General features: G+C 42.5%; 2 protein-coding genes across 2 annotated transcripts in view; both read right to left on the bottom strand.

The window, feature by feature from the left end:
- Positions 1-2,063: 2,063 nt before the first annotated feature.
- Positions 2,064-6,529, bottom strand: LOC311270206 (uncharacterized protein; the record flags this gene model as incomplete). The annotated part of the gene is made up of 6 exons (XM_084374950.1): positions 5,973-6,529; positions 5,656-5,885; positions 5,313-5,545; positions 3,036-3,130; positions 2,738-2,937; positions 2,064-2,306 (listed from the first exon to the last, which is right to left on the bottom strand). Exons 1-6 carry the CDS (start codon positions 6,343-6,345, stop codon positions 2,064-2,066), a joined length of 1,374 nt encoding a protein of 457 aa, XP_084231076.1. The 5' UTR covers positions 6,346-6,529.
- Positions 6,530-9,390: 2,861 nt separating this feature from the next.
- Positions 9,391-22,726, bottom strand: part of kndc1 (kinase non-catalytic C-lobe domain containing 1) — a 40,161-nt gene continuing 26,825 nt past the window's right edge. The window contains exons 19-31 of the mRNA XM_084375354.1: positions 21,549-21,642; positions 21,370-21,467; positions 21,093-21,277; positions 19,195-19,305; positions 18,944-19,091; positions 18,047-18,202; positions 17,396-17,602; positions 17,152-17,228; positions 15,818-15,971; positions 14,846-14,968; positions 14,425-14,484; positions 13,823-13,980; positions 9,391-12,278 (exon numbers count right to left, since the gene is read on the bottom strand). Of these exons, the coding sequence (XP_084231480.1) occupies positions 12,050-12,278; positions 13,823-13,980; positions 14,425-14,484; positions 14,846-14,968; positions 15,818-15,971; positions 17,152-17,228; positions 17,396-17,602; positions 18,047-18,202; positions 18,944-19,091; positions 19,195-19,305; positions 21,093-21,277; positions 21,370-21,467; positions 21,549-21,642 (1,800 nt within the window). The 3' untranslated portion in view covers positions 9,391-12,049. The remainder of the gene's footprint in view (positions 12,279-13,822; positions 13,981-14,424; positions 14,485-14,845; positions 14,969-15,817; positions 15,972-17,151; positions 17,229-17,395; positions 17,603-18,046; positions 18,203-18,943; positions 19,092-19,194; positions 19,306-21,092; positions 21,278-21,369; positions 21,468-21,548; positions 21,643-22,726) is intronic.

The following is a 22,726-nucleotide window of genomic DNA, read 5'->3' as shown; positions in this document are numbered from 1 at the left end:
CACCTGCCTGAAAAGGATCAGTGAAACGCTCATTGTCATTCAAGCCGGCCACTCTGTGCCCTCTCACAATGGATCATTTATTGATGCTTGTGTTGCCATCAGTGGTGGGAACAGTCCCAGTTATAGTCAACGCTGCAGACTGAGGCTCTGCACCGTCTGCTGCTCTGTGTAGAGGCTAAATGGATATATGGTCCAGTAAGCCTTTAAATGAATAATGTTCTTCTCGTTATAGGAGTTAGTGATGCATGGGATTCTAATGTCTCCTTTGATAATTGTGCCTCCTGCTGGGAGGTGTCAGTATTTATTTTCCTTTAAGATGTACTTGCAGGGTGTAGAGGCCGCTGAATCTCCTCACACCACCTCACAATCAGCTGAAACCTGCCAAGGAGCTCAGATCTGCATGACACAGCACATGTCAGGGATTGTAGGCCCTCCACCAGCAGGGGATTTCTGAATCAAAAGTGAACAAGGCACAGGAGCTTCATGACAGAGCAGTGACTCAATCAGATACCTGTTTAGGTGGTGCCACCTAATGACTTCAACGTGAGGCAATACACACCTCCTGGGGCAGACTGGAGGGCGCCGCTCCTCCGAGTCTCTCGAGTAAGTGCGAATGGTTCAATCTGGAGACAATAGAGCTCAATGGATCCCAATGATCTGGCAGTTACCTCCGCTTTGATGTCGCTTTTGAAGATGCAGGTCGACAACAGAGCGGAGGGCGATCACAGCTTGGAGCCACGACACCGGACGCCAGATGAACATATATGCCGGAGAGGAGACGGCAGCTCCGGTCCTGGTCCTGGTCGTGCGTGTGGATCACATGAAGCTTCTACCAAGAAGGAGATCAAGAGTGGGAATCCAACGCAGCGTGATCACAGTGTGGTGAAAACAGGAGCTCCAGACTGAACCATTTGTTGCTTTTGTTTGTCAGTGATGCAGCAGATGGCAGCTCACTGGATGTCCTAATCACCATCTCACTGTGTGTCCTTACAAGATCAAATCAAATCCTCTGTTAGAAAATATGCAATTTATTAATTATCAGGATTCACCTGTAAAATATCCATATAAAAAGTATGCGGACTTGTGTATGTTATAGCTCAAAAGAGATGTTATGAGTGATTAAATATGAAGGCTAGAGAAATAATACTCAGCTAGATGGTAATTTAAAGGGGCATTATGTAGAAATTCAAACTCAGAATTTTGATATTTACAATATTAATGAGGTAACAATACAAACTCAGAAATAATTATCAAAACAATGTACCAAGCAGTTGTAATATGGGGCAATATTTTGGCCTATACTTATCAGTGACCATCCCGATAATGTATGTAGATGAACTACATGGCAGCTATTTGTTAACTTTTTTACTAAGTATTATAAACACCAGTTGCAACTTGATAATAAATAGTTTCACAACAAATGGTTATAACTCATTTCATTGTTTGTGAGCGGTGAAATAACTACTAACTGATGTTTAAAGGGGCACTGTGTAGTTTTGGAGAAGAAATTCAAACTCAGAATTATGTTTACAATATTAATGAGGTGATGATACAAACTCTGAAATATATTTTTTTCCCTTAACTGAATAAATAAGCCGTTCTCAGAGGAAAATAATGCCCCCAGAACACTGTTTGAAGCGGTGGCAGGGTCCGCCAAACATAAACAAAGTAAAACAGTATGAAATTGTGTTGTCCTTTAAGCTCAGTTTGTTTATTCAGTTTATTCAGTCATGAAAACAAAGAATGTTTGTTTATTTAGTTTGTTTGGACTTTCTCTTCTGATTAAACTACATAGTGCCCCTTTAAGAAAATAGCACTAATATTGCAAGCAGTTTGATTGAAAGGAAAAGAAGTGAAAAGGCAGTTTCAAGTGTTTAATACTGTTTTATTTGTGAAACAACATAGAATATTTGCAGCAAACACATTTACATGTACATCAATATATACTATAGTGCTTTAGTCATTAATATAAATTTAAAAACCCCTCTTTTAAAGAGAGCACTGTAAAAAAAAAAAAAAAAAATATCTAGATTCTAGACAAACATGTCTCAGGCAGACAGAGCTCAGTAGTAGAGCGGAGCCATGAGGACCGGGTGGTGCAGAGCAGCAGCCGGCAGGGCCGCCCCGTGCAGCGGCTGCAGCTGCGGGTAGAAGCCGCTGCGGGCTGCGGGGAGCTGTCCGCTCAGGACGGGGTGCTGAAAGAGCAGAGGAGGCAGCAGAGCGGCCGGGACCGACAGGAAGTCCGTGCGCTGATCCTGGACCTCCCGCTTCAGCTTCATCCTCCTGTTCTGGAACCACGTTTTCACCTGGGACACACAGGGCTCACTTTAACCAGAGGACTACATGCATGCAGTTATGAATTATAATGACTCCAAACTACACTTAAAAGTTACTTTTGGTAAGACTTTATAATAAACAGCATGAATAAATGATTCATTAAACTTTAGTTAATAGTTATTTAACTGTTAATTAACAATAACATGGTTTATAAAACATTTATTAAGCAATTCTTTATTGTAGAGCAGCAACAGATGTTTATAATACTGGGTCAGTAGTTCATACATGCAGTGCAGTTCAATTATAAACATCATCTGTGATGTTTATAAACTCTACAACAATCGTTTATAAAGCACTTAATCGTTAATAACTCTTAACTAAAGTTGAATCCACTATATACTGATTATAAAGTGTTCTCGGACATGTAGCCTACTCTCTCTGTAAACAGCCTCAGACTCACCTGAGTTTCGGAGAGGTTCAGCTTCTCAGCTATCTTCCTCCTCTGCACAGCACCCAGGTACTTGTGCTTGCTGAAGGTGCCCTCCAGTCTGCCGATCTGCTCCGAGGTGAACTTGGTCCTCAGCCGTCTTTGCAGGCTGGTTTCCCCCTCGCTGTCATCGCCCACCTCGCTCTCAGAGCCCGAGGTGTATCCGCAGCTATCTGGAGGGAAAGAACAGAGCACTTCATTCATTTAGTCCTGATGGATGGCCGCACAGAGAGCCGTCGATCTTAAAAACGAATTGTATCAGTGAACTTACTGTTTGGAGAAGTTGGAGAGTACTGGCTTCTCGGGGTCTTAAATTCCTCCATTTCTTTATGGACTTCTGAATGAGGGGTCGTCTCCTCGTAACAACTTCTGGAAAGCCACTCTACAGAGAAGTTTGCCATGTTGAATCCAAGTAGTGATTTTAAGGTGTGTGTGTGTGTTGCTGCCCCTCGGTGACTCTTGGCTGCTATATATGAGGGACACACGTGTTTATTTGCATATGCAATGGGATCTCGACGGAACGATAGAAACTTGATGGTCGTTGTAATTGAGGTTAATAGAGGCCGGGCTGTGGGTTTTCTCACGTCCATGGCTGGCTGAGATACTCCGGCGCCACCGAGTCTGAGTATCAGTTACCTGACATCTCCAGACTAAATGATCTCTGCATAAAGTGATTCAGGGCCACATCCGCTGCTGAATACAGAGTGTCACATGTTGACCAAATGAAGGGACTATTTCTAGTAGGCTCTGAGTCCCATTGTGCCCTAAAAACGGTCAATCAGTGTTTCCCCTGCTCAATAAAATGACAGAATTTAACAAATAATCATGTGTTGGTGCTTTAACACAAAGAAATAAACCAAATTTAAGCATTTTTTTCCAATTAAAATGTCTCAATCTCGGCTGTCAGCTCTGTGACTGACTGAAGCTGTCTGAGCATCAAGCCACCGGGTGAAGTACGGAGGACTGACACTGCCAGAATAAAAAATAAAAATAGAAAGAAAGAAATGGCTCAGTAAATAGATGGATATGTTATTAAATGTACCAAAAGTGTTTTTAAATTCAAAGGCATGAATCAATTTACACAATCTGACGTAAATTCAGATTTCTGTTTTGATTTTCTTTTTTTCTTTTTTCCCATTTTTATTTACTTTCCCATTTTATTTATTCATTGTATGCATCTATTAACATATTGCTGTCTGTATTATTTTTATTGCATTTTGTAAGATAATACCTGAATTAAAAAAACAAAAACGTAAATTCAATTTTAAAAATGTAAATAAATAGGGGGGCTGATACAAAAGTGAGCAGATATATCAGCTTAGGTCAAATATTATGAATTAATTCATTCCTACATGTATTTTTGTTGCATGTAATGACATTTACTTAATTATTGAGACATTTATTTATTTGTTTCTTCATTTCCTTTTTGATTTTGGCGGTGACAGTCCTCCACAGACTGGAGCCCCACGGTGGGACCAGGTGGGTGCGGCCGCAGTCAGAAAGTGAGAAACTTCCGTTTGATCTTTATTTGACTTTATGTGAATGAGACATTTGCTGAAGGCCCTCTGGGGACCTTCACACCTCCGGTCACCTCTCAGGCTCCAAAGCAGAATAATGATTTAAATTATCCTCGAATGTATAACTTGCAGCAAAATCAGGTATATCAAGCTTTAATGAGGTTGTGAATCAAGTTCTCTATCTCCCAGATCTCATCACACAATCAGGTTTTTATCCGCAGGGCTCAGACTTCAAACCAGAGGTCAGGATCGTTGTCCACACAAAGGCCCAGACTCTCTGGAGCCGGGCCGGAGGGCTCCTGCCGCAAGTGTAAACTCATCAATGAGCGGCTTAATTAGGACTAATTGTCGACCATGATCTCCCCGTTAGCTGGCCTTTGAAGTGCAGAGGTGGGGACAAACAACGCATATGAAAGCGCAGCATATGGTCTGTCTTTGGCCGCCACAAAAAAACCACAATGCCTCTATGAGACGCGCATGAGGAGTTTACTGCCGCTGCTCCTCCTGCGGCTCTTTCTGGCTATCTTTCTCAACGTGACCAATCCTGAGTGATTTAATTTACTAAGATCTGTTTATGTCTCGTATCAGCTTGATATCATGAGAGGATCAAAGCGGGGGATCCATACAATGAGCCCCGATAAGACCCTTAAACCTTAATGGACAACACCCATCTTTATCTGCTCTGTCTTCTGACCTCCTCCCGCCTTCAGATGAAAGACAGGATGATCTATTCATGTTGAACTAATCCTGCAATACAGATAACATCATCAGCCCAGGCATGCATCTAACAGCTTATATGTTATGTATGCAGAGCAAAGACAAAGTCAAGAAAGCGCAGAGTCCAGTGCTTCAGTTTGAAGATAAACTTTATTCAAGGATAAATAAACTTTTCTGTAAATTATTTACACTTTTCATATAAAATATAATAAAATCACACGTCAAATAAAAACAACTCTGGATTGCACTTCTTTGGATTCTAAGTGTTTCGGTCGGAAAAGTCTCTGTAGTTGACAGTTCTTCAGTAGAAATGCGGGCTGCGGTGCATCATGCGGTGAGGAGGCATCTGCTGCTGGAGGAGCAGCTGCGGGACGGGGAGAGGGTAAAAGGCCGGGCCGGTGGCCGGGTAGTGGGGTCGCTGTCCGGCCATGCTGTGGTACTGAACCGGGGTCAGAGGCTGGAACATCACCGGGGGGGCTTGAGGAGCGAGGTAGTCCTGCACCTCCCGCTTCAGCTTCATCCTCCTGTTCTGGAACCAGGTCCTCACCTGAGAGAGCGCAAAGATAAAGTTAGTCAGTATAACAGCGAGGCAGAATGGAGACGTATTGATCAGATGTTATTAAAATTCATGTCTTTGCATTGGGAGTCTGGTCTTACCTGTGTTTCTGTGAGGTTGAGCTTCTGCGCCGTCTTCACTCTCTCTCCAGCGTCCAGATACTTGTGCTTGTTGAAGATCTTCTCCAGTTTGCTGATCTGCTCCGGGCTGAACTTTGTGCGCACTCGCCGCTGCGGTCCGCTCTCCGGCTCGCTTCCCTCATCCACAGAGAGACACTCAGAGGAAGCCGCCTCGCTCTCGTACCCGGAGGAATACCCGCTTGTTTCTGAAACTGGAGGGGGAATAAACTGGTTAGCAACACTGCTCGTGCGTAAAAGCTGGATTGCTGCTCCAAAGTGAGGAGTTTGAGGATACTTACAGCTTGTTGGATGCAGAGGTGAGCACAGGCTGGAGTCCTGCGGTCCGCCGATCTCCGTGTGCTCAGCAGGCTTTGGAGTTTTGGGTTTTGGCTGCAGGTAACTCTTGCCAAGAGTCGGCGGGCGCGGCTGCACCACGCAGGGAATGTGAGGTCTGCAGGTCGGCGAGGTATCCGTGCCAGCTCCGTGCTCCTGAGTCTGCGCCGTGTTGTGATGGCTCTGGGCCAGCCAGTCCACTGAAAAGTATTTCACCATGTTGGCAGCGCTGCTCAGTGACCTGTAAATCCAGCAAGTGTCAGAGGGAGTGTGTGGTAGCAGCTCCCCCGTCCAGCCTCGGCTTTTATAGGGGCCCCGGCCCCTCGCTGGCATTTGCATATGTAGAGGCCCTTGTTAACGCCTGATCGATCCCGATGATTAGGGGTTAATGGCTCGTTATTGAAGTCTTTACATATCCTGTGAGTGTGTGAAGACCTGGCGCCGCCGAGTCTGTGAGAACCCTCCTGAGCTCATACATTTGTCCGGCCCGACTGAAACTGGGGGCCCTGCAGAAACAGCTGTATCTCCTGCAGAGGTGGAGGCTTTCATGTCTCCGCTGCTGCTGCTGGTGGTGCTGCTGCTGCATACAGTAGCGCTGAGGAGAGGTGTCAAAGTGTCTTGTCTCAGTCAAGGCTCTTATTCTTAAACTTTATTTCCTTCGATCTGATCCGACTGTCTCTCTCAACGTTGTAATCCAATATAACTAAAACACATGGGGATGACAGTGTATGATTATTATCACATGCGTGGCTTAAAGATATGTAACTGAGGGCTTTACTTGAGTATTTAGAGCTCATATTGCAGCCCACTATAATTATTTCACAACTGTAATTAAAGTGACATCTCTTGATAGGCTACTATTATACTGTGACACTGGCTCAAGTTCCCAGTCGTTGTGTATTTGTTTGTAAATTGTGAAATGCAGGAGTTTTACATGTAATGGAGTAGTTTTCAGTGTTGTTAAAAGTACCCAAAAGTCATATTTGACCAAAAGGAAAGATATGGTGTTAAAATGTTGCTTTGGTAAAAGCGAAAGTCACCCATACGACTAGTACTTGAGTAAAAGTCTTAAAGTATTGGATATTAAATGTACTTAAGTATCAAAAGTAATATATATGCCATATTATATATACTGTGATTCAGCATGAAACCTGCAAAGTAATCCCCAAGTAAATGTAGTGAAGTGGAAGTATAAAGTAGACGAACCAAAGTAGCAGAAGTACAATACTTGAGTAAATGTACTTAGCTACATGTATTTTAACAGTGTGAATACTTGTGAACACTGGATATTAGGTCATATATCTTCTCATTTCAGTTTAATTTTAATGAGAAGCCCCAAATGTTAGTACTTAATGCAAATAGTATTGATCTGTTAAGAGCAGGGTTGGAATGTAACTAAGAGTACTGTACTTGAGTACGACTTTGAGGTACTTGTCCTTTTCTTAAATATTCAAATGTTCTGCTACTTCACACTTCACTGCATTTTGGAGCCAAACAAAGTACTTTTACTCTCTACATTTGTTTGATAACTTTAGTTACTAGTTACTTTGCAGATTACATGGAGCCAGAGGAACACTTTGGATCTGATATTCACCCAGGCTGATAATTGATCGACCCATAGTACACAGTACATATATGTATAATTCACTTTTACTTGTACTTGTGATACTCTAGCACATTTAATATCAGATACTTTACTCCATCAGATACTAAGTAATATTTTAACACCAGTGATGGAATGTAACTAAGTACATATACATGAAGTACTGTACTTTAGTACAGTTTTGAGGTACTTGTACATTAGTTGAGTATTTCCATTTTCTGCTACTTTATACTTCCACTCCACTACATTTTGGAAGCAATATATTGTGCTTTTGTTCCCTATAACATTAATTTAATAACTTCAGTTACTAGTTCCTTTTCAGAGTACATGCTGCATCAGAGCCAGATGAGTGCTTGTTGTCTGAATTAACATATTTTATCAACAATCACATAACTACTCAGTAAATACATGTTAATATAGGTATAAGTTACTTTTACTTGTACTTTTGATACTTAAGTACATTTAATATCAGATACTTTGAGACTTTTACTCAAGTAATATTTGTATGAGTGACTTTCACATTTACAAAAATAATGTTTTAACACAATATCTTTACTTTTACTCGAGTATGACTTCTGGGCACTGATTAAAGTCAGTGTAAGTGCAGATGGCACACGGGGAGATGCTCCTCACTGGCTGTGGAAGCCGCAGTAGGCAGTCGGTGGGTTGGTGTTGACATGTCTCTGACACCCCGGCGGGTGCTGGCGCCAGCGTTTGGCTCAGGCTGCTTCAAACATTACAGATCAAAGGTATTACAGTAGCAACACAATTAGGGCTGATTGTGGCCCGTTCACATGCAAATATGTTAAAACAAGCTGCGAGGAAGCTGGGAAAGCCCTGTGAGCCCAAACAGGCCCACAGCGAGAGGGGGTGATCCTTAGATCAGCTGCTAAAGACCTCTATAGATATAATCAATTAAATATCGCTGTTATTTCGATCAGATCGTTCAGATTCAGACTCATCATGATTGGCTTCTCCGCTTGGTGTGAACCTGACTGACGGCATCACATCACGTCTCTGTCCAGCAGACAGCGGCTGGCTGTGCGGCCCTCCTCTGACAGATCTCCGCATGCAGCGGCTCAGGGACAATGGCGCTAAACTGATCGTTTAGTTATATGACAAAGCAGATAAGAGAGTGGGGCTAGTCGTGTCTTTTATCGGCGATCTGTCGCTGTGGAGGCAGGAGTCCCTCCAGCCCTCTGGGGCTCTTTATCTCGGAGGCTTTGAAGCTGCGCCCTGGCACAATGAGACGCACCCGGGACGTCGCCTTCACACTGCGACCATTTCCTCACCTCTGCGCCGTCTGTCCCCGAGGAGCCAGGGCTGCAGCGACTGACTGTATTCTGATCAGGGCCGTAGCCAAGACTTTAGAAATACTGAGGTCAGCAATACACCTCCCAAGTCACAACCTAGAATGGCACTCAGTAGAGCGCATACCTCCACCCAGTCCCAACAGTCCGCTGTAATTCAATCAAACCTGATCCAATATCAGAGTCTGACAGCCTTGTATCACACCAACCATGACTGCCTTACCATAATTTAAGCTCACTATCATGGTTGTCGAAAAACACCCTTTGTTGCAATGTTAAAGAAAGTAAGGACACATTTCTGGCTCTGTTCCTTATCTGGATCTGCTTATCTGTTAGAGATATTATGAACAAACTGTTAAAAAGCTCTAACTAACTGACCCCAAACATAGGTAATATTACAATGTGTGAAAAATACTGTACATTTCTGTGTCTGTAAATGACTATCATTACAAAAAAGTTTGCACACATAGAAAACATGAACTATCTTCTAAATTGGTGTAATAACGATTCTTTATGGTCATTTCCATGTTTAGTCCATAGTGACAGCCCAGCCGGAGGCACAGTGAATGGTTTTAATGAGGCCAGGGGGAACGATTAAAGGATTTCAAGTGAAAACAAGTGGTTCATTTTGTAATTCTTAGTGTTATTACTTTTACACATACAGCTGTGGAGTCTGTGGGGCCCCGAACACTGAGCAAGTAAGGTCAATGTCAACAAAACACAAGGGGTCCCTCTGCCTGGGTGATGCATTCACCCAAACGTTATGACAAAGTGTCCTTGTGGTCAGGTTTTGTCTACTGGCGTAAAATATGATTCGGCCATTACACCACAACAAATCCTCTGGTGATAATTAAGAGGGAATGCCAGGACGCACTCTAATTTCACTGTGAAGTCATTAAATCCCTGCAGGAGGAGAGGAAGACCAGCCTCAGCTCCTCTCACCACATTCCACACATCAGGGCTGTAGCCTGCCGTACAGCCGGCCTATCACAGATATAGTCTGACAATAACACGCTTTGGCAAGACAGGGCTTATGAAATCTCATTTATTTGGCTAAATTAAGCAAATCTTCATAGCACGTCACATTCCATCTCCACGCTGTGTTTCACGGCAGCAGACCATGGAGGAGAGAGAGCGGGCAGGAAAATAGAAAAATAGACAAGGACTGAACATCATTCCCCAAATAACAATCCTGCACACTGACATCCCATTATGTTGTATCATCTCCTGCGTGATGGGAAGGTATTGTCATGACGGTGAGCTTGTCTGGCTTTTTACCCTTCCAGACACACTATGATAATAAATGCAATCATTTCACATTGTGCCGTTTAAAGTGGATTAATATTAGATATTAATTTACCCATCTAGTCAGATAAATCTCATTTGGTGAGCTCCTGGTGGGTAAACAAACAAACTACGTCTTGTAGGTTAGGAAAATTGATCAATAAACAGTTCAGTAAATGGAAAACATTCTGCATTACCTGGTCTCACTTACTACAAGTCAAACACGTCTCAGCAACATGAAAGAGATTTTGTTTGAATGGTCGACATGGCTGGATTAACCTGTTAGGGGGCCCGGGGTACGAAGCGGCTGCCGGGCCCCATTCCATTCTCTCTCTGTGCGGTGTGCACAGTACTTCTCTGCTGGAATGACACGTTCCCAAGTGTGCCGTGTGGTGTGATGAGTAAATATAAACTTATTTAGGAATATGCACCTTCTCAGCATAGTATCAGAACCTTTTTACAGAAACTATGTCTCCCTTTTCATGAGAACAACCAAGTGTGACACTATGAAGGCAGTTCCTTTCAGGACTGCAACTAAAGATTATTTTTATTATAGAGTTGTCTGCTGATTATTCTCTAGATTCATTATTTTGGCTATAAAATGTCAAAAAATTGTTTAAACAAATGTTAATAACAACTTCCCTGAGCCCAAAGTGACTTCTTCAAATTGCAACCCAAAGACTCTCTAAAATTATTATCATAAATTACAAAGAAAAGGTGCAAATAGTTACATTTAAGAAGCTGGAACCAGTAAATATTAGACATTTTTGCTTGAAATATAATTGCTAAAGCACAGTAGGGGTTTCCAGCACAACTTCACCTACTTCCAAGGTGCATGGAGAAAGTAAAAAAAGTCTAAAGAAGTTGAAACTTTAGCAACACTTGTAGTATACAGAACAACTTCATTATTATACAAATACATTTCGGCTTCCTATATCAGCGTCATCGTGAAACCTTTCTGAATATCTTCATCCCCACCCTGCTTTAATGTTGCCGATGCATTCCGGCTTGTTGCAATGTGATGAAGGCAACAAACTGAAATGCGTTGGTCTAATTATGAAGTTGATCTTGACGCTGCAAGTGTTGATGGAATTTTCACCTCTCCAGTCACCCAATATTTGTCAAGATTCACTGAAATCCACAAACATGAACCTCGGAGCAGCAATAGAGGACATGTCAGGGGATAATCATATCAACCATTAAAGGAAGAATCCTATGCTGCTAGCATGGCTGAAAAGCAGGATTCCACAGATGATACTGTGCTTTAGTGGTGCATATTCCTAAAAGTTACAAATGATCATATTACCACATTGCTACACAGCGGCCCCCTGGTGCAGTTGCCCACCTCTCCATGTTAGTAATCTAGCCTTGATGTTGGACAAGCACACAAGTATTGCTGCCATGTTCAGTCCACATATGATTAAATAGAGGCCTTAACAGGTAGATTAGAGGGTCAAACCACAAATAATGCTGAAAGTGTCAGTATACTGTATGATCCGAGGGAGAATCATTGGAAATTACAAACATGGTCCATTACTTATTAATATCAAAACCAAACAGAGACAACATGTGATCAACAGCGGAACCTATTAAACGTTAAGGGTGTGAGTTATAAATAAAGTTGCCTGATATTCTACACTGATATTATTGTTAAGGGCCCCTTTGACAAACAGAGAACATGTAGCAGTAAAAAAAAGTTTCCAGTCCACAAGGCTCTGCTGCCACTACAGCAGAGGCATCTGTGGGTCGTGGCTGAAGCATGGACTCTCAGTCTGGGCTCACACACGAGGTGTTGACCCGGTGCTGGTGTCTCGCTCTGGGCTGTGAGGTGTGACTGGGGCAGGGCTCATTTGAAAGTGGCCTTCACCCTCCTCAGCTTGTCCTGGATCCTCCGCGTGTGTCGCTCGCTGGACTGCTGGAAGTTGGCATCGCTGTCGGAGGCCAAAAGGTGGATGTCAGAGGTGGCGAGCCGGGCGATGCGGCGCCGGAGGTAGGCCTGCAGCTCCCTGTCCAGGCTGTAGGGACACACAGCCTCCTGGAAGGCGTGGACCTGACTCACGACCTTTGCTATGCGCCTTGAGCCAAGGACGGATGGATGAGAGGAACACAGAACAAAAGGAAAAGTGAAAACAGGAAAATAATTTATATCTCGGTGCATATTACGCCCGAGTTTCCTCCTGGCAGCACCATCAGCTTCGTCTGTGACCTAATTTGGAGAGAGCGGGGATAACCCTGGGTCTACAGCGAGCAGCTGTGTCTCTGCCTTTCCCTGCTAGATCTCCTGACCCCAACATCTGGATACAGCCAGTCCCCTCTCAGCATCTGGCCCGAAACCTCTTTTCCAATCAAACCCCATCCCACGGGCGCCATCTGGTGCAACACTGGCACCCCAACCAACAACCCAAATTCAACAGCTGTGCCATTACCATCCAACCGCCACTCGCTGTGACCTCAGCATCTGGTCAGCCATATTGGATTGAAGGAGAAGGACACAGGAAAGAGAGTCCTCGTAGCGAGTTGGCCGACTTTGTCATAGACTGATAGTTGGGATGTGGAGAGAGCTAATTACCAGGTAATGACACTAACTGTTAATATATTGTGTCACTGCAAGGATAGGTAGCAGGCTAATTTCACTGGCTGTACGCACATTTCTTCAATATCACACCTCTAACAACATTATGTGAGTGCAAATCATGTTTGTAATGTTGGAGGAGGAGCAGTTTGGCCAGTTTCCAACATGGATTTGTTGTTGAGATGCCAGGAGACAAACCACTTTATCTTCATCCATAAGAAGGAAGTGTTTTTAACTTCCTGTCTACACCAGAAATGGGATGCTCGAATGTTTGAGGTCTGAAGTTTGAAATATGATGCTTGTAAACACCTTCAGCTACGTTTTGAGCAAAGTTTTAATGAGTTTCACATCGTAAAATACAGCAGGGAGGACTGCCACGCTCTGAGAGGCGGTGAGATCTTTCCTTTGCAGCAGTTCTAAACATATCGATTGCTATTAGCATTGGAATCTGTGCCAATTAGATGAGGTCCACCTTATGTGCTGAGAACAGCTATACATGTTATTGGCAAAGAGTCTTGGTGATTGGTCAGAATCCCCAATGTGCATATAAAATGTGAGTTCATTCTGCAGAAAAAGTCTGACTGTGGCAATAGTGGCCAGACTCATTTGGTTTTTAATGTAGTCACACTGTTACACGCTAATATTAAATGCTGACGCCTAGAAACACCTGAGCTCTAACTTTATACTTTTACCAAAACCAATTTGTACCAATTCAAAAATAAAAACCTGTGGATATTGGTGGGCTAATATTTTAAGAAAAATGTAAATTTCAAAGCAAAGTAACAATAATGGATGAGGTAAATACCAACAAAGCACACAACAGCTAGTTAAGTGAGCGTTTGCGAGAAAGGTTGTTGAATTCTTGAATATGATGCATGAATCAATATTTAGTTGTCTGCATGTGGAGGCTAATTTCTACACCCATTATACAACTTGTATACTGTAACGACTTATCTTGTTTCGGCCAGATCAGAGAGACTGCAGTGGTATCAGGTCACGTGAACGCCTCATAAATGAGATCTCCAAATGAGCTGGATTCCCCCTCACCTGAGCTTGGCCCACTTGTAAGCTCCAGTAGTGAGTGTGAAGGCTCCGATCTCCAGCTGCTGGACGTGCATGGCCAGGATTTGCACTGACGGCAGCGTGGGCCTCCGCCTCGTGTGCTCTCCCCCCATCAGACACAGGTCGTCACTCTTCAGAAACACCTGAGGAGAGAGCGATTCGTCTGCGCGGTGAATAAATTAGTTTTTTACTGGAATAGAACCTTTTGAAAAATTCCAATTAAGCCAAAGTCTCAGGTGCTTGACGCTGCAATAAACACGTCCAATGTAGCGGCGTAATATGAGTGAAAGACTCTTAGAGGATTTTCAGCAAATTCAACCTCTTCACATTTCAAAACCAAGCGAGCGTGCAGTCATTTCGAGCAAAGTTGGTGAGAGAGTGGTGCATAATGTTTGATGCATCAGGTTCTTCTGAGGCAGCTGTAAGCCCTCAGCACACAGGCAAGTTGCTTGAAGCTGTTTTTCTATTGATTTGTTTGCCCTGCAGCCCAGTTTCACAATATGTGACCAGCGTAGCCTTCAGTTACAAACAACATACGCGTGTGCTTGCTCAAACACACACACACACACACACACACACACACACACCTGAACAGCTCGTAGCTCCTCCAGGATCTCACACACCTTGGAAGACAGATGTTTCCAAGCCTGTTAGGAAAGAGAGGAAAAGTTTTATGTAGTAGCTGCAAAATGAAGACTGTCTATACCCTGGCTTTAACGCAACACAAGAGTTAATGAATATAACCAGCCCGGAAATATGGAAATGTCTTATATTTTCATTAACTGTTGGTTTTTAATTACCGCTATTCATGGGCCACATTCCTCCTCACTGCACTCGCACTTTCTTCACCTTATTTGAATGCATTAATGCTAATTTATCATTTGTGAAACTAATTAAACACCAACCAGTTCTATCAGAGCCAAAGAACAACATTTAGCTTGAGGGCGTCTGACTTATTACACAAACTCATTGTTTGTGGGAGGAGCAATTTATGAGATGCAGCCTTACTGGTAGCTGCCTGACGATCACGTTCTCCAGACCTCTGAGGACCTGCATGGCTGTGGCAAAGTTCCTGGATTCATAGCAGTATTTTCCAATCCACAGATACTTGGTCAGCAAAGCAACTTGCATCTGCGAGAGAGGAAAAGAAGAGGAAAAATGCTAAGCGAGGCGAAATGCAAATGCTACAGTGGTCTGCTGCGTCACTTTTTTTCATCTGTGGATGTGGACAAACAATCACTAGTAGGACCGGAATACTAGTAGCAAGCGACAGAGAACCGGTGTGTCAGTTGGAGTGTTGGAGCTTTCATTATGAAAGATATCAAAAATCTAAATGGATGCACAGACGTGCGATGGCATATTAAGAATTATGAGTATATTTTTCATATACTGTCATTTTAAATGTATTTAAAACGCAGACCAACTCATGGTTAACCAGCCTAAATCTCGTCCACACACACAAGGCCATCTTACCCCACACAATGCAAACCAAAACTGCCCAATCGGGCGGTTTTCCCCCCAACGCTGGATCCAACCAAAGTGAAGCAATGTGGTTCCTTGACAAAAGTTTTTTTCTCATAAATTTGTGACCTTAATCCCAGAGAATATTTGACTTTTTTCACAAAAATTTGAGTGCAATTCTGAAAATAGTCCCCCAGCTCTGTAACGTCCTCTTTTGTAGCCTTAAATTGCCCTGATATACAGCATTTTAATAAGCACCAATGGCAGCTTATGAGGCCTCTAAAAGAACATTAAATAAAGATCAGTTTCAGATTTCAGACCCATATGTTCAGGTTCCTAACTGTCTATAAACCATTCAACCATGTCACTAGAGAGGCAACAGGAAGCACATATGGGGGAGAGTCTGCGACTGACACGAGAAACCATGTCCAATGAGAAATCAAAGCTGTGCTGTGACAGTAGCGGCTGCCTTCCTTCACAGCTGACCCTGTTTCTTTCATCAGTTGTGTCTCCTCTCACCTTGATGGAGTCACAGATGACTATTTCAGCAGAGATCCAGTTAGAAACACTGTCAGCATATGTGAGCAGATGCTGGAGGTAGCAGCCTGATGGCGTCCCTTCACATGACAGCAGACTGCTGCCCTCTGCTGGAGGGATCTGCTGAGACACGTTCCTGGAGAAGGGAAACAAAGATGGAGGAAAATCGATACCAGAAATTATATAAATTAATTAGTTAATTACCAGAAATGCTGATAATAAATTCATTGTTTTTGTGATTTATTTTGCAAAAATGACAAATACGCCCTAAAGTACGGAAGCCCTAAAGGGCCATACATTCATACATTTTATTTCTTCCTTTTTTTCCGTGATAACGAGTTCATTTCATTTTTGGGTTATAAGCTTTTGGTTGGCAATGTCACCTTTGACTCCAGGAAATTCACAACACAGTGCATAGGATATACAGCAACAACTTACATAAAAATGGTCAATAACCCAGTGGCCAGCATCATTTGTGAAAGAATTGAAGTGTGGTTGTGGTATAGTGAGTGGACTACCCTGGTGACATAAAGTAAAGTAAACTATGAGCTTTCCTTGTCATCAATCTGTCATCAGCATGATATTTTTGTTAGACTACCACCAATATACTGCTGGTTCTGTTTTCGAGACTTTCAAATCTTTTATGGCCAAGCTGGCTGAAGCTATTAAATTAATTCAAGGGGTGTGTATTTGTGAAGAATTAGATTTTTTTTAATCAAATTTGGAAGTTTATTAGACTTCCTTTCAGCATGTGGCACTGTTCGAACAGCCTGATGGTGCAGAATGAGGCACAGTAGCCTCAGCCTGCGTGCCTCTCTCTTCACCTGGGGCATTATTGTTAAATGTTAAAAAGTCATATTTTTGGGGGTTTCCACCAGCCATGTTTTTACATTGTTATCTACAGAATGACATGACTTATATGTAATTGTCTTCACAGTCACGGGCTCTCCTCCCGATTGAACACCAGTGGGAGATTTCAGAGTGTTGTGTTAAAGGCCGATCACACTGAGATGCATCAATAGAAACACTTTTTAGAAGTTGAAATGATTCGACTTTTCAGCGCAAGGTGCAGTAGTGCCTGCTGTTTTGCCCGAGACAGGCTTGTCGAAGACGTTTCTAAAGCAGGCGCACCTGTAGTGACGAAACTGTGTGTAACACCCTCCACCACCATCATCAATACACCCAATGAGGGAATATATTAATTTGAGTAAATTTCTTGAAGAATCTATTCCAAGGAGTACTACGGCTGTTCATGGCTGAGCTACACCTTAGAAATAAACTCAGTAAAGCTGTGAACATGTAAACAATCTACTCACTTGTTTTGGAGTTTGTCCCTGACTCCGTGTGTTCTGGAGTTGAGGAAATGAACTGGATGGGATCCTTGAAACATTTCCTGTGTCACAAAAGGTATACCTTTATATTAGATGAGCACTGGACTGTTAAAATCTGGGCCTTACAATGCATTCATAAAGGTGTGTCTCCCTCCAGTGGTAAAAACAGACAACAACACCTTGAGTGGAAGGCGGCTGAGTGGACTGTGGGGTGTGTGTGTGTTCATACCCGCTGCAGGAGGGTGAGCTGTTGGGCTACGTGCTGCGCACTGTGTTCATTCTGGCTGAAGGGGAGTCGCTCCTCACTCTGCAGGCAGACGTTGGAGAGGTCATCCATCATGGAGCCGTAGAAAGGCACAGGCAGGGCTGCGGCGATGGAGAAGGCCCTCTCTTTAGGCACGGACGCAGAGGGCTCCACTACTCTGGAGAATCTCCACTGAAGGGTCGAGAGAGAGAGAGAGAGATGTGACAGGAGAGGATGCATGCTCTGAATTATGTCAACACACTGTTAATACGGTAATAGAGGAAGGAATGCTGTTTGGTAATACCTGCAGAGTGCTCTTTTTCAATAGCAGTGGACAGGGAATCAATAAGTGAGCCTTGAATTTTTAAACAGTTGTTTTTTACAATTTGGAAGGAAAGAGCAAGGGCTGCAACTAAGAATTATTTTCATTCTGTCGATTATTTTCACAATTAATCGATCATCTAGTCTATAAAATGTAAAAAAAATAAATTGTAGATGACCACTGCAGAATACAGAATGGGAAGAAATGAGTTATGGTTTTTAAAATACCTTAATTTCATTTTTTTTGATGACAGAGGAGAGTATTCACAAAATCCAAACAAACCATAGCAGAACTTAACACCATATTACACTGACCTTTTTCCCAAGATCCTCAGTAGATGAATACATACAAGTAGAATCGTCTTCTTCCTCCAAGCTGACCATGCTTCCTGTTTGTTGGCTCCCAGCTGTACGTGGGGGGCTGTGGAGAACAGCAAGTAGGGCCTCCCCTCGGCTGTCCACAGGAATCACCTGTGGACAAACGAGATGAGGCAGTTAAAGGCTGTAGACAAAATGACGGAAAAGCTGCATTATTGTTGACCACGGTCTTAGGTTTAGATCAAAGCTGAGCTGATAAAAACCCGTGTCTACTGCAGAGTCAATTGACCTGGGTCAGGGTACTGAGTTCTGACCAGTGGAAAAGGGGTACTCAAATGGTGTTACTTCATTAAAGATGGCAAGTGCTGATTCTCTGCAACCGGTTTTGGTTGACAAAGAAAACAGTGGGAGTGCTTGGAAAAACATTTGAGGTAAATCATCAAGTGAAGGCAAAGGATCTAAGCCTGGCCATATGCAACTGATGCTACAGTGCAGCGCTCAACACACAACACAACAAATTTAGCAAAACACCGGAAGGACCAACACACAGATCACACTCTCTAAACATTTTCGAGAGGTTGGTGACAGCTCCCATTTCAATATTGATCAGTGTGTTGTCCAGTTGGCCCAACAGCAATTTGTAATTCTCAGAGCGAATCGAGTCCCCCTCAGAGTTATCAGGCCTCAGACAGCTGATGGGAAAAAACTCAAATATAGTCAGAAGTAAATTAACCTCGATGCTGTTGTGGTTAACACACAGAACAGGGTTAGGGTTATGTTATGCCCTCAATCTTGGGACCATTTTTCCCGTAGGTATTGAAAATGGTATTGAATTTCAATATTATTATTATTATTATTTAATGATATAATAATATTATATGCTCATGTGGTTACCTCGGTATTAAGGAAGTTTTCCAGTGTATCCACGAGGCTGGACTTAGGTGTGAAGTCCACCTGTCTGCAGTCTGTTATCCAGAACTGGAGCACGTCCAAACTGCGATGGAAGATCTTCTCAATGTCTCCAGACATGTCTGCACCATGTCTTGTGTGGAAAACAAACATAATCATTATACAACCAGTGCAAGACATTTCATCCTGTGTGCTATTGCGTGTTATGTTTTGTAGTCTAGTCCAGTTTAGAGTACCTTGCCGCACTGATGAACTTGTCCATAATGAACTGCAGTAACTGCTCAGGAGTGCAGAGGAAACGAAAGGTGTACAGGAACTGCTGGATGTAGCCTTCCACAGCTGCATTTCTGTGACGAAAAGGAACACAGTAACACTGAATACTAACAAAACCAACACAGTTTAATAACACAGCTTAACTAAATGTATCATTAAACATTTCACTGCACATTACGGAGGAAAGAAGGCTGTGGTACTTGCAGGAATCTTGAAATGTGTGGGTTCTATTCTCATGGTTGGATGCACTTATTGTAAGTTGCTTTGGTTAAACAAGTCAGCTAAATGAATGTAATGTAGCAATTTCATCCTCCTGGCGGACCCTTGAAGCTCTCTCAGACCATGTGGGAGATGTAATAAAGGAATCGACTGGGGCATCCTCGCTGTGTGCTCTAAATAACTTTAAATGGCCCCATTCATTGTAGAGGGAGCAGTCACGTCATGCCAAAGTTGTCTGGTGGGTCTGTTCCTGAGCTGTGGCCAGAACATCTTTCGCAGAATATTTTGATGTTGCAGTGAAGTTGACCTTTGACCTTTTTTGATAAGGAATGTCCTAACCTCATTTGTATATATATAAATACAATATATATAAATATAAAATCTAATCCTTAAGGTTGGGCATTTGTGCCAAATTTGAAGACATTCCCTCAAGGTGTTCTTCAGATATGGCATTCACAAGAATGGGATGCACGGGCGGATTGGATGTGCAACCCGGAAACATAATGCCTCCAGTCATGGCTACCGCCGGCACGAAGGCATAATGAAACCGATTCAGCTTGAGGCAACTCAAAGTGGCTAAAACATTCAGCGATGGTTTCTCTGATTATTGTTGCCATTTCCCATGGCAACAGATACAAACCAGATGCTATGAAAGGTCAGACTAAGAATGAGCCAGAATAAGAATGATGATAATAAGAAAAAGTATTGAATATTGCCAAAGGACATCATAAGCCTGATACATCTTATCTCTCCGTGCAATAGAGCTCCATTTTTGTCCAAAAACACATCAATGACCCACATTGTTGCACTGGGTGACATGCTCCTTAACACCATGAACACACAGATTTGTTTTTTTTTTATCTGAGTTGATCCCACACACACACTGTCTTACTGCCTTAAATACTCACTGGAAGCAAATGTATATTAATCCGCAGCTGCAAATAGTCACCAACAAAAGCACTGTTTACTACTGTTAATAACTTTTTAAATACGGAGTTCACTGTGAAAACAATTATGGGTGATACTTGGTGATAAAAAAAACAAAACGCTGAAATGTTAGCAAAGTGGGCTAAGCAGGAATCATAGTGTCGCTTACCTACATCTTCATGAATCAATGACACAGTAGGAATAAGGTGGATATCTACGACTCATTTGTAAAGAATTACTTCTTCAGTAGTCTACAGCCACTCCGTGCGTCACAGTGGTGCTTGCAGCTAAAGGCTAACATCAGCATGCTAACGCAGGTACTCACATTGACAATGCTACTTTTTATAGCAATCCATCGTTGTTGAGATATTTATGTTGCTGCTAGTTTGGCTAAAAACACCACAGATACCCGAAATATACTGCTGTAATGAAAGTCCTTATCTTAGGAAAAACATGTCTGCATTAAAAACCATAACATCGATCATCTTCTTCAGTTTCTTGCTGTAATCTGGTCATTTTCTAACCAGAGTCCTTGTGAAATCCCTTTGGTGGTCAGATGAAAAGCAGCCGGGAGGTTAAATAATAGATCACATAAAACTGATCACATGAGCTGCACAAAACTCTGAGACATTATCACATTTCACAAGTCCTCAGGCCTTGAAAAGAGAAAATCAATGGGCAGCACATATCTAATTTAAATCCTCATCAATAATACCTGGCGTAGAGGTAAGCCATGAGTCCCAGAGGAGACCCGGCTTGCAGAGTGCTCTTCCCTTTGCTGGCACCAAAGCACAGAACAGACGGGTCCTCAGAGGATTGGAGGTCCAAGGAGCCAGGTCCACAGACAGCCAAGGAGGGCAGTAATGAAACCTCCAAACCCCACTGGTCCACATTCAGAATCTGCAGAAGAGCAAGAAATCATATCAAAGGACTGGAGTAGTCAAGAAATGAAGGAGAAATATCAGTGTGGAATTGTGGAGCCTTGTCATCACCTCGAGGTATTTCTTCACGCCATCCAAGAAGACCACTTTGGACCTGAGTTCTTCAAACTGGGACTTGAGCTTGGACAGCATCAGTTTGCTCTCAGTACCTTTGGGATACATACACCATTTCATAGATCATACTGGAAGCTATGCATATACATATATAATGAGTATAGTGGCTTCCCAACCTTTATTTTTTCTTTCTTGTTGAATCAACTTCTGGTAGAAATTTCTCGTTTTCTTCAGATTCTTTGTTTCAATTATCAGCTGCTGCTGCAGTTCCTGTTCAAAGGACCACGCACAAATCATACAGAAGGCCCTAAAATAACACCACATGGCTTTCAATGGAAGAAGCCTTCGGGTGTTTCCAATGTGTCTGGAGCAGCGCTTGGTTTTTCTTTTTTGCTATCTTCACCGTGGCAACAGATCGCAACAGCTCTTTTGAAGTGAAATGAAAAAGAAGTCTCAACAGCACGTAAGTTGTGCTATTAGCTGTTGCACAAAGCCTCTGAAGGAGCAGTGCTCCCATCAAAGTGTGCAAACACAAAGAACATTCATTAATATTCTTTTACAAATTATAATAACTTCCCCTGCCATGGGCTGAGTTCAACATATTCATATTCAGATCCAGTTTGGAGAGAGTAATATGCCAATTATCTTAAAAAGTCCCCCCCCACACACACATTCTCGTCCTATTTAGCCCACACCCTGACCGTGCCCCACTTCATTATAAATAGAAATATAATTCCTGCACTTTTTCGTAATAGCAGGCCAGGTGATGGGCTGAATACAACTAGGAAGGGAAACTGCATTCAATAAACATTTGGACAGAACATAATACACGGACAGAACGCATGAAGGACTGAAAAGAAAACACTGGTTGAAATCACAGTGACAGACTATCAACGATAACATACATTTCCCCCCAATCATTTATTGGGCTGATACCATAATACCACTGGGAAACTGTAGGATGGAGGAGAGTTGACAAGTTGTCTATTTCCACTTAAAGTGTCAAAAGCAATTTTTTGCAATAAATGTACTTAAGCATCAAAAGTACAAGTACAAGGAATCATACATATACGTCTACGTATGCATACACTGCCATGAGTCACATTAACTCAAGTACTGTACTTAAGTACAGTACTTGAGTTTTGAGGTACTTGTTCTTTACCTGAGCTTTTCCATTTTTTGCTATTAAATACTTCTACTATGAGACAAGTATTGTACTTTTTACTCCACTATATTTATTTGATAGCTTTAGTTACTAGATGATGGTACATCAGAGCCAAAGTAGCACATCTTCAAAGGCCTTGTAAGGCCACATGTAAATGTACTGTATGTATTATTTACTTTTACTTGTACT

The sequence above is a fragment of the Pagrus pagrus genome (genome assembly GCF_965226575.1).
Source record: "Pagrus pagrus genome assembly, chromosome: 15".
NCBI classification, from domain to species: domain Eukaryota; kingdom Metazoa; phylum Chordata; class Actinopteri; order Spariformes; family Sparidae; genus Pagrus; species Pagrus pagrus.
This window is presented reverse-complemented; position numbering and strand designations above follow the sequence as displayed.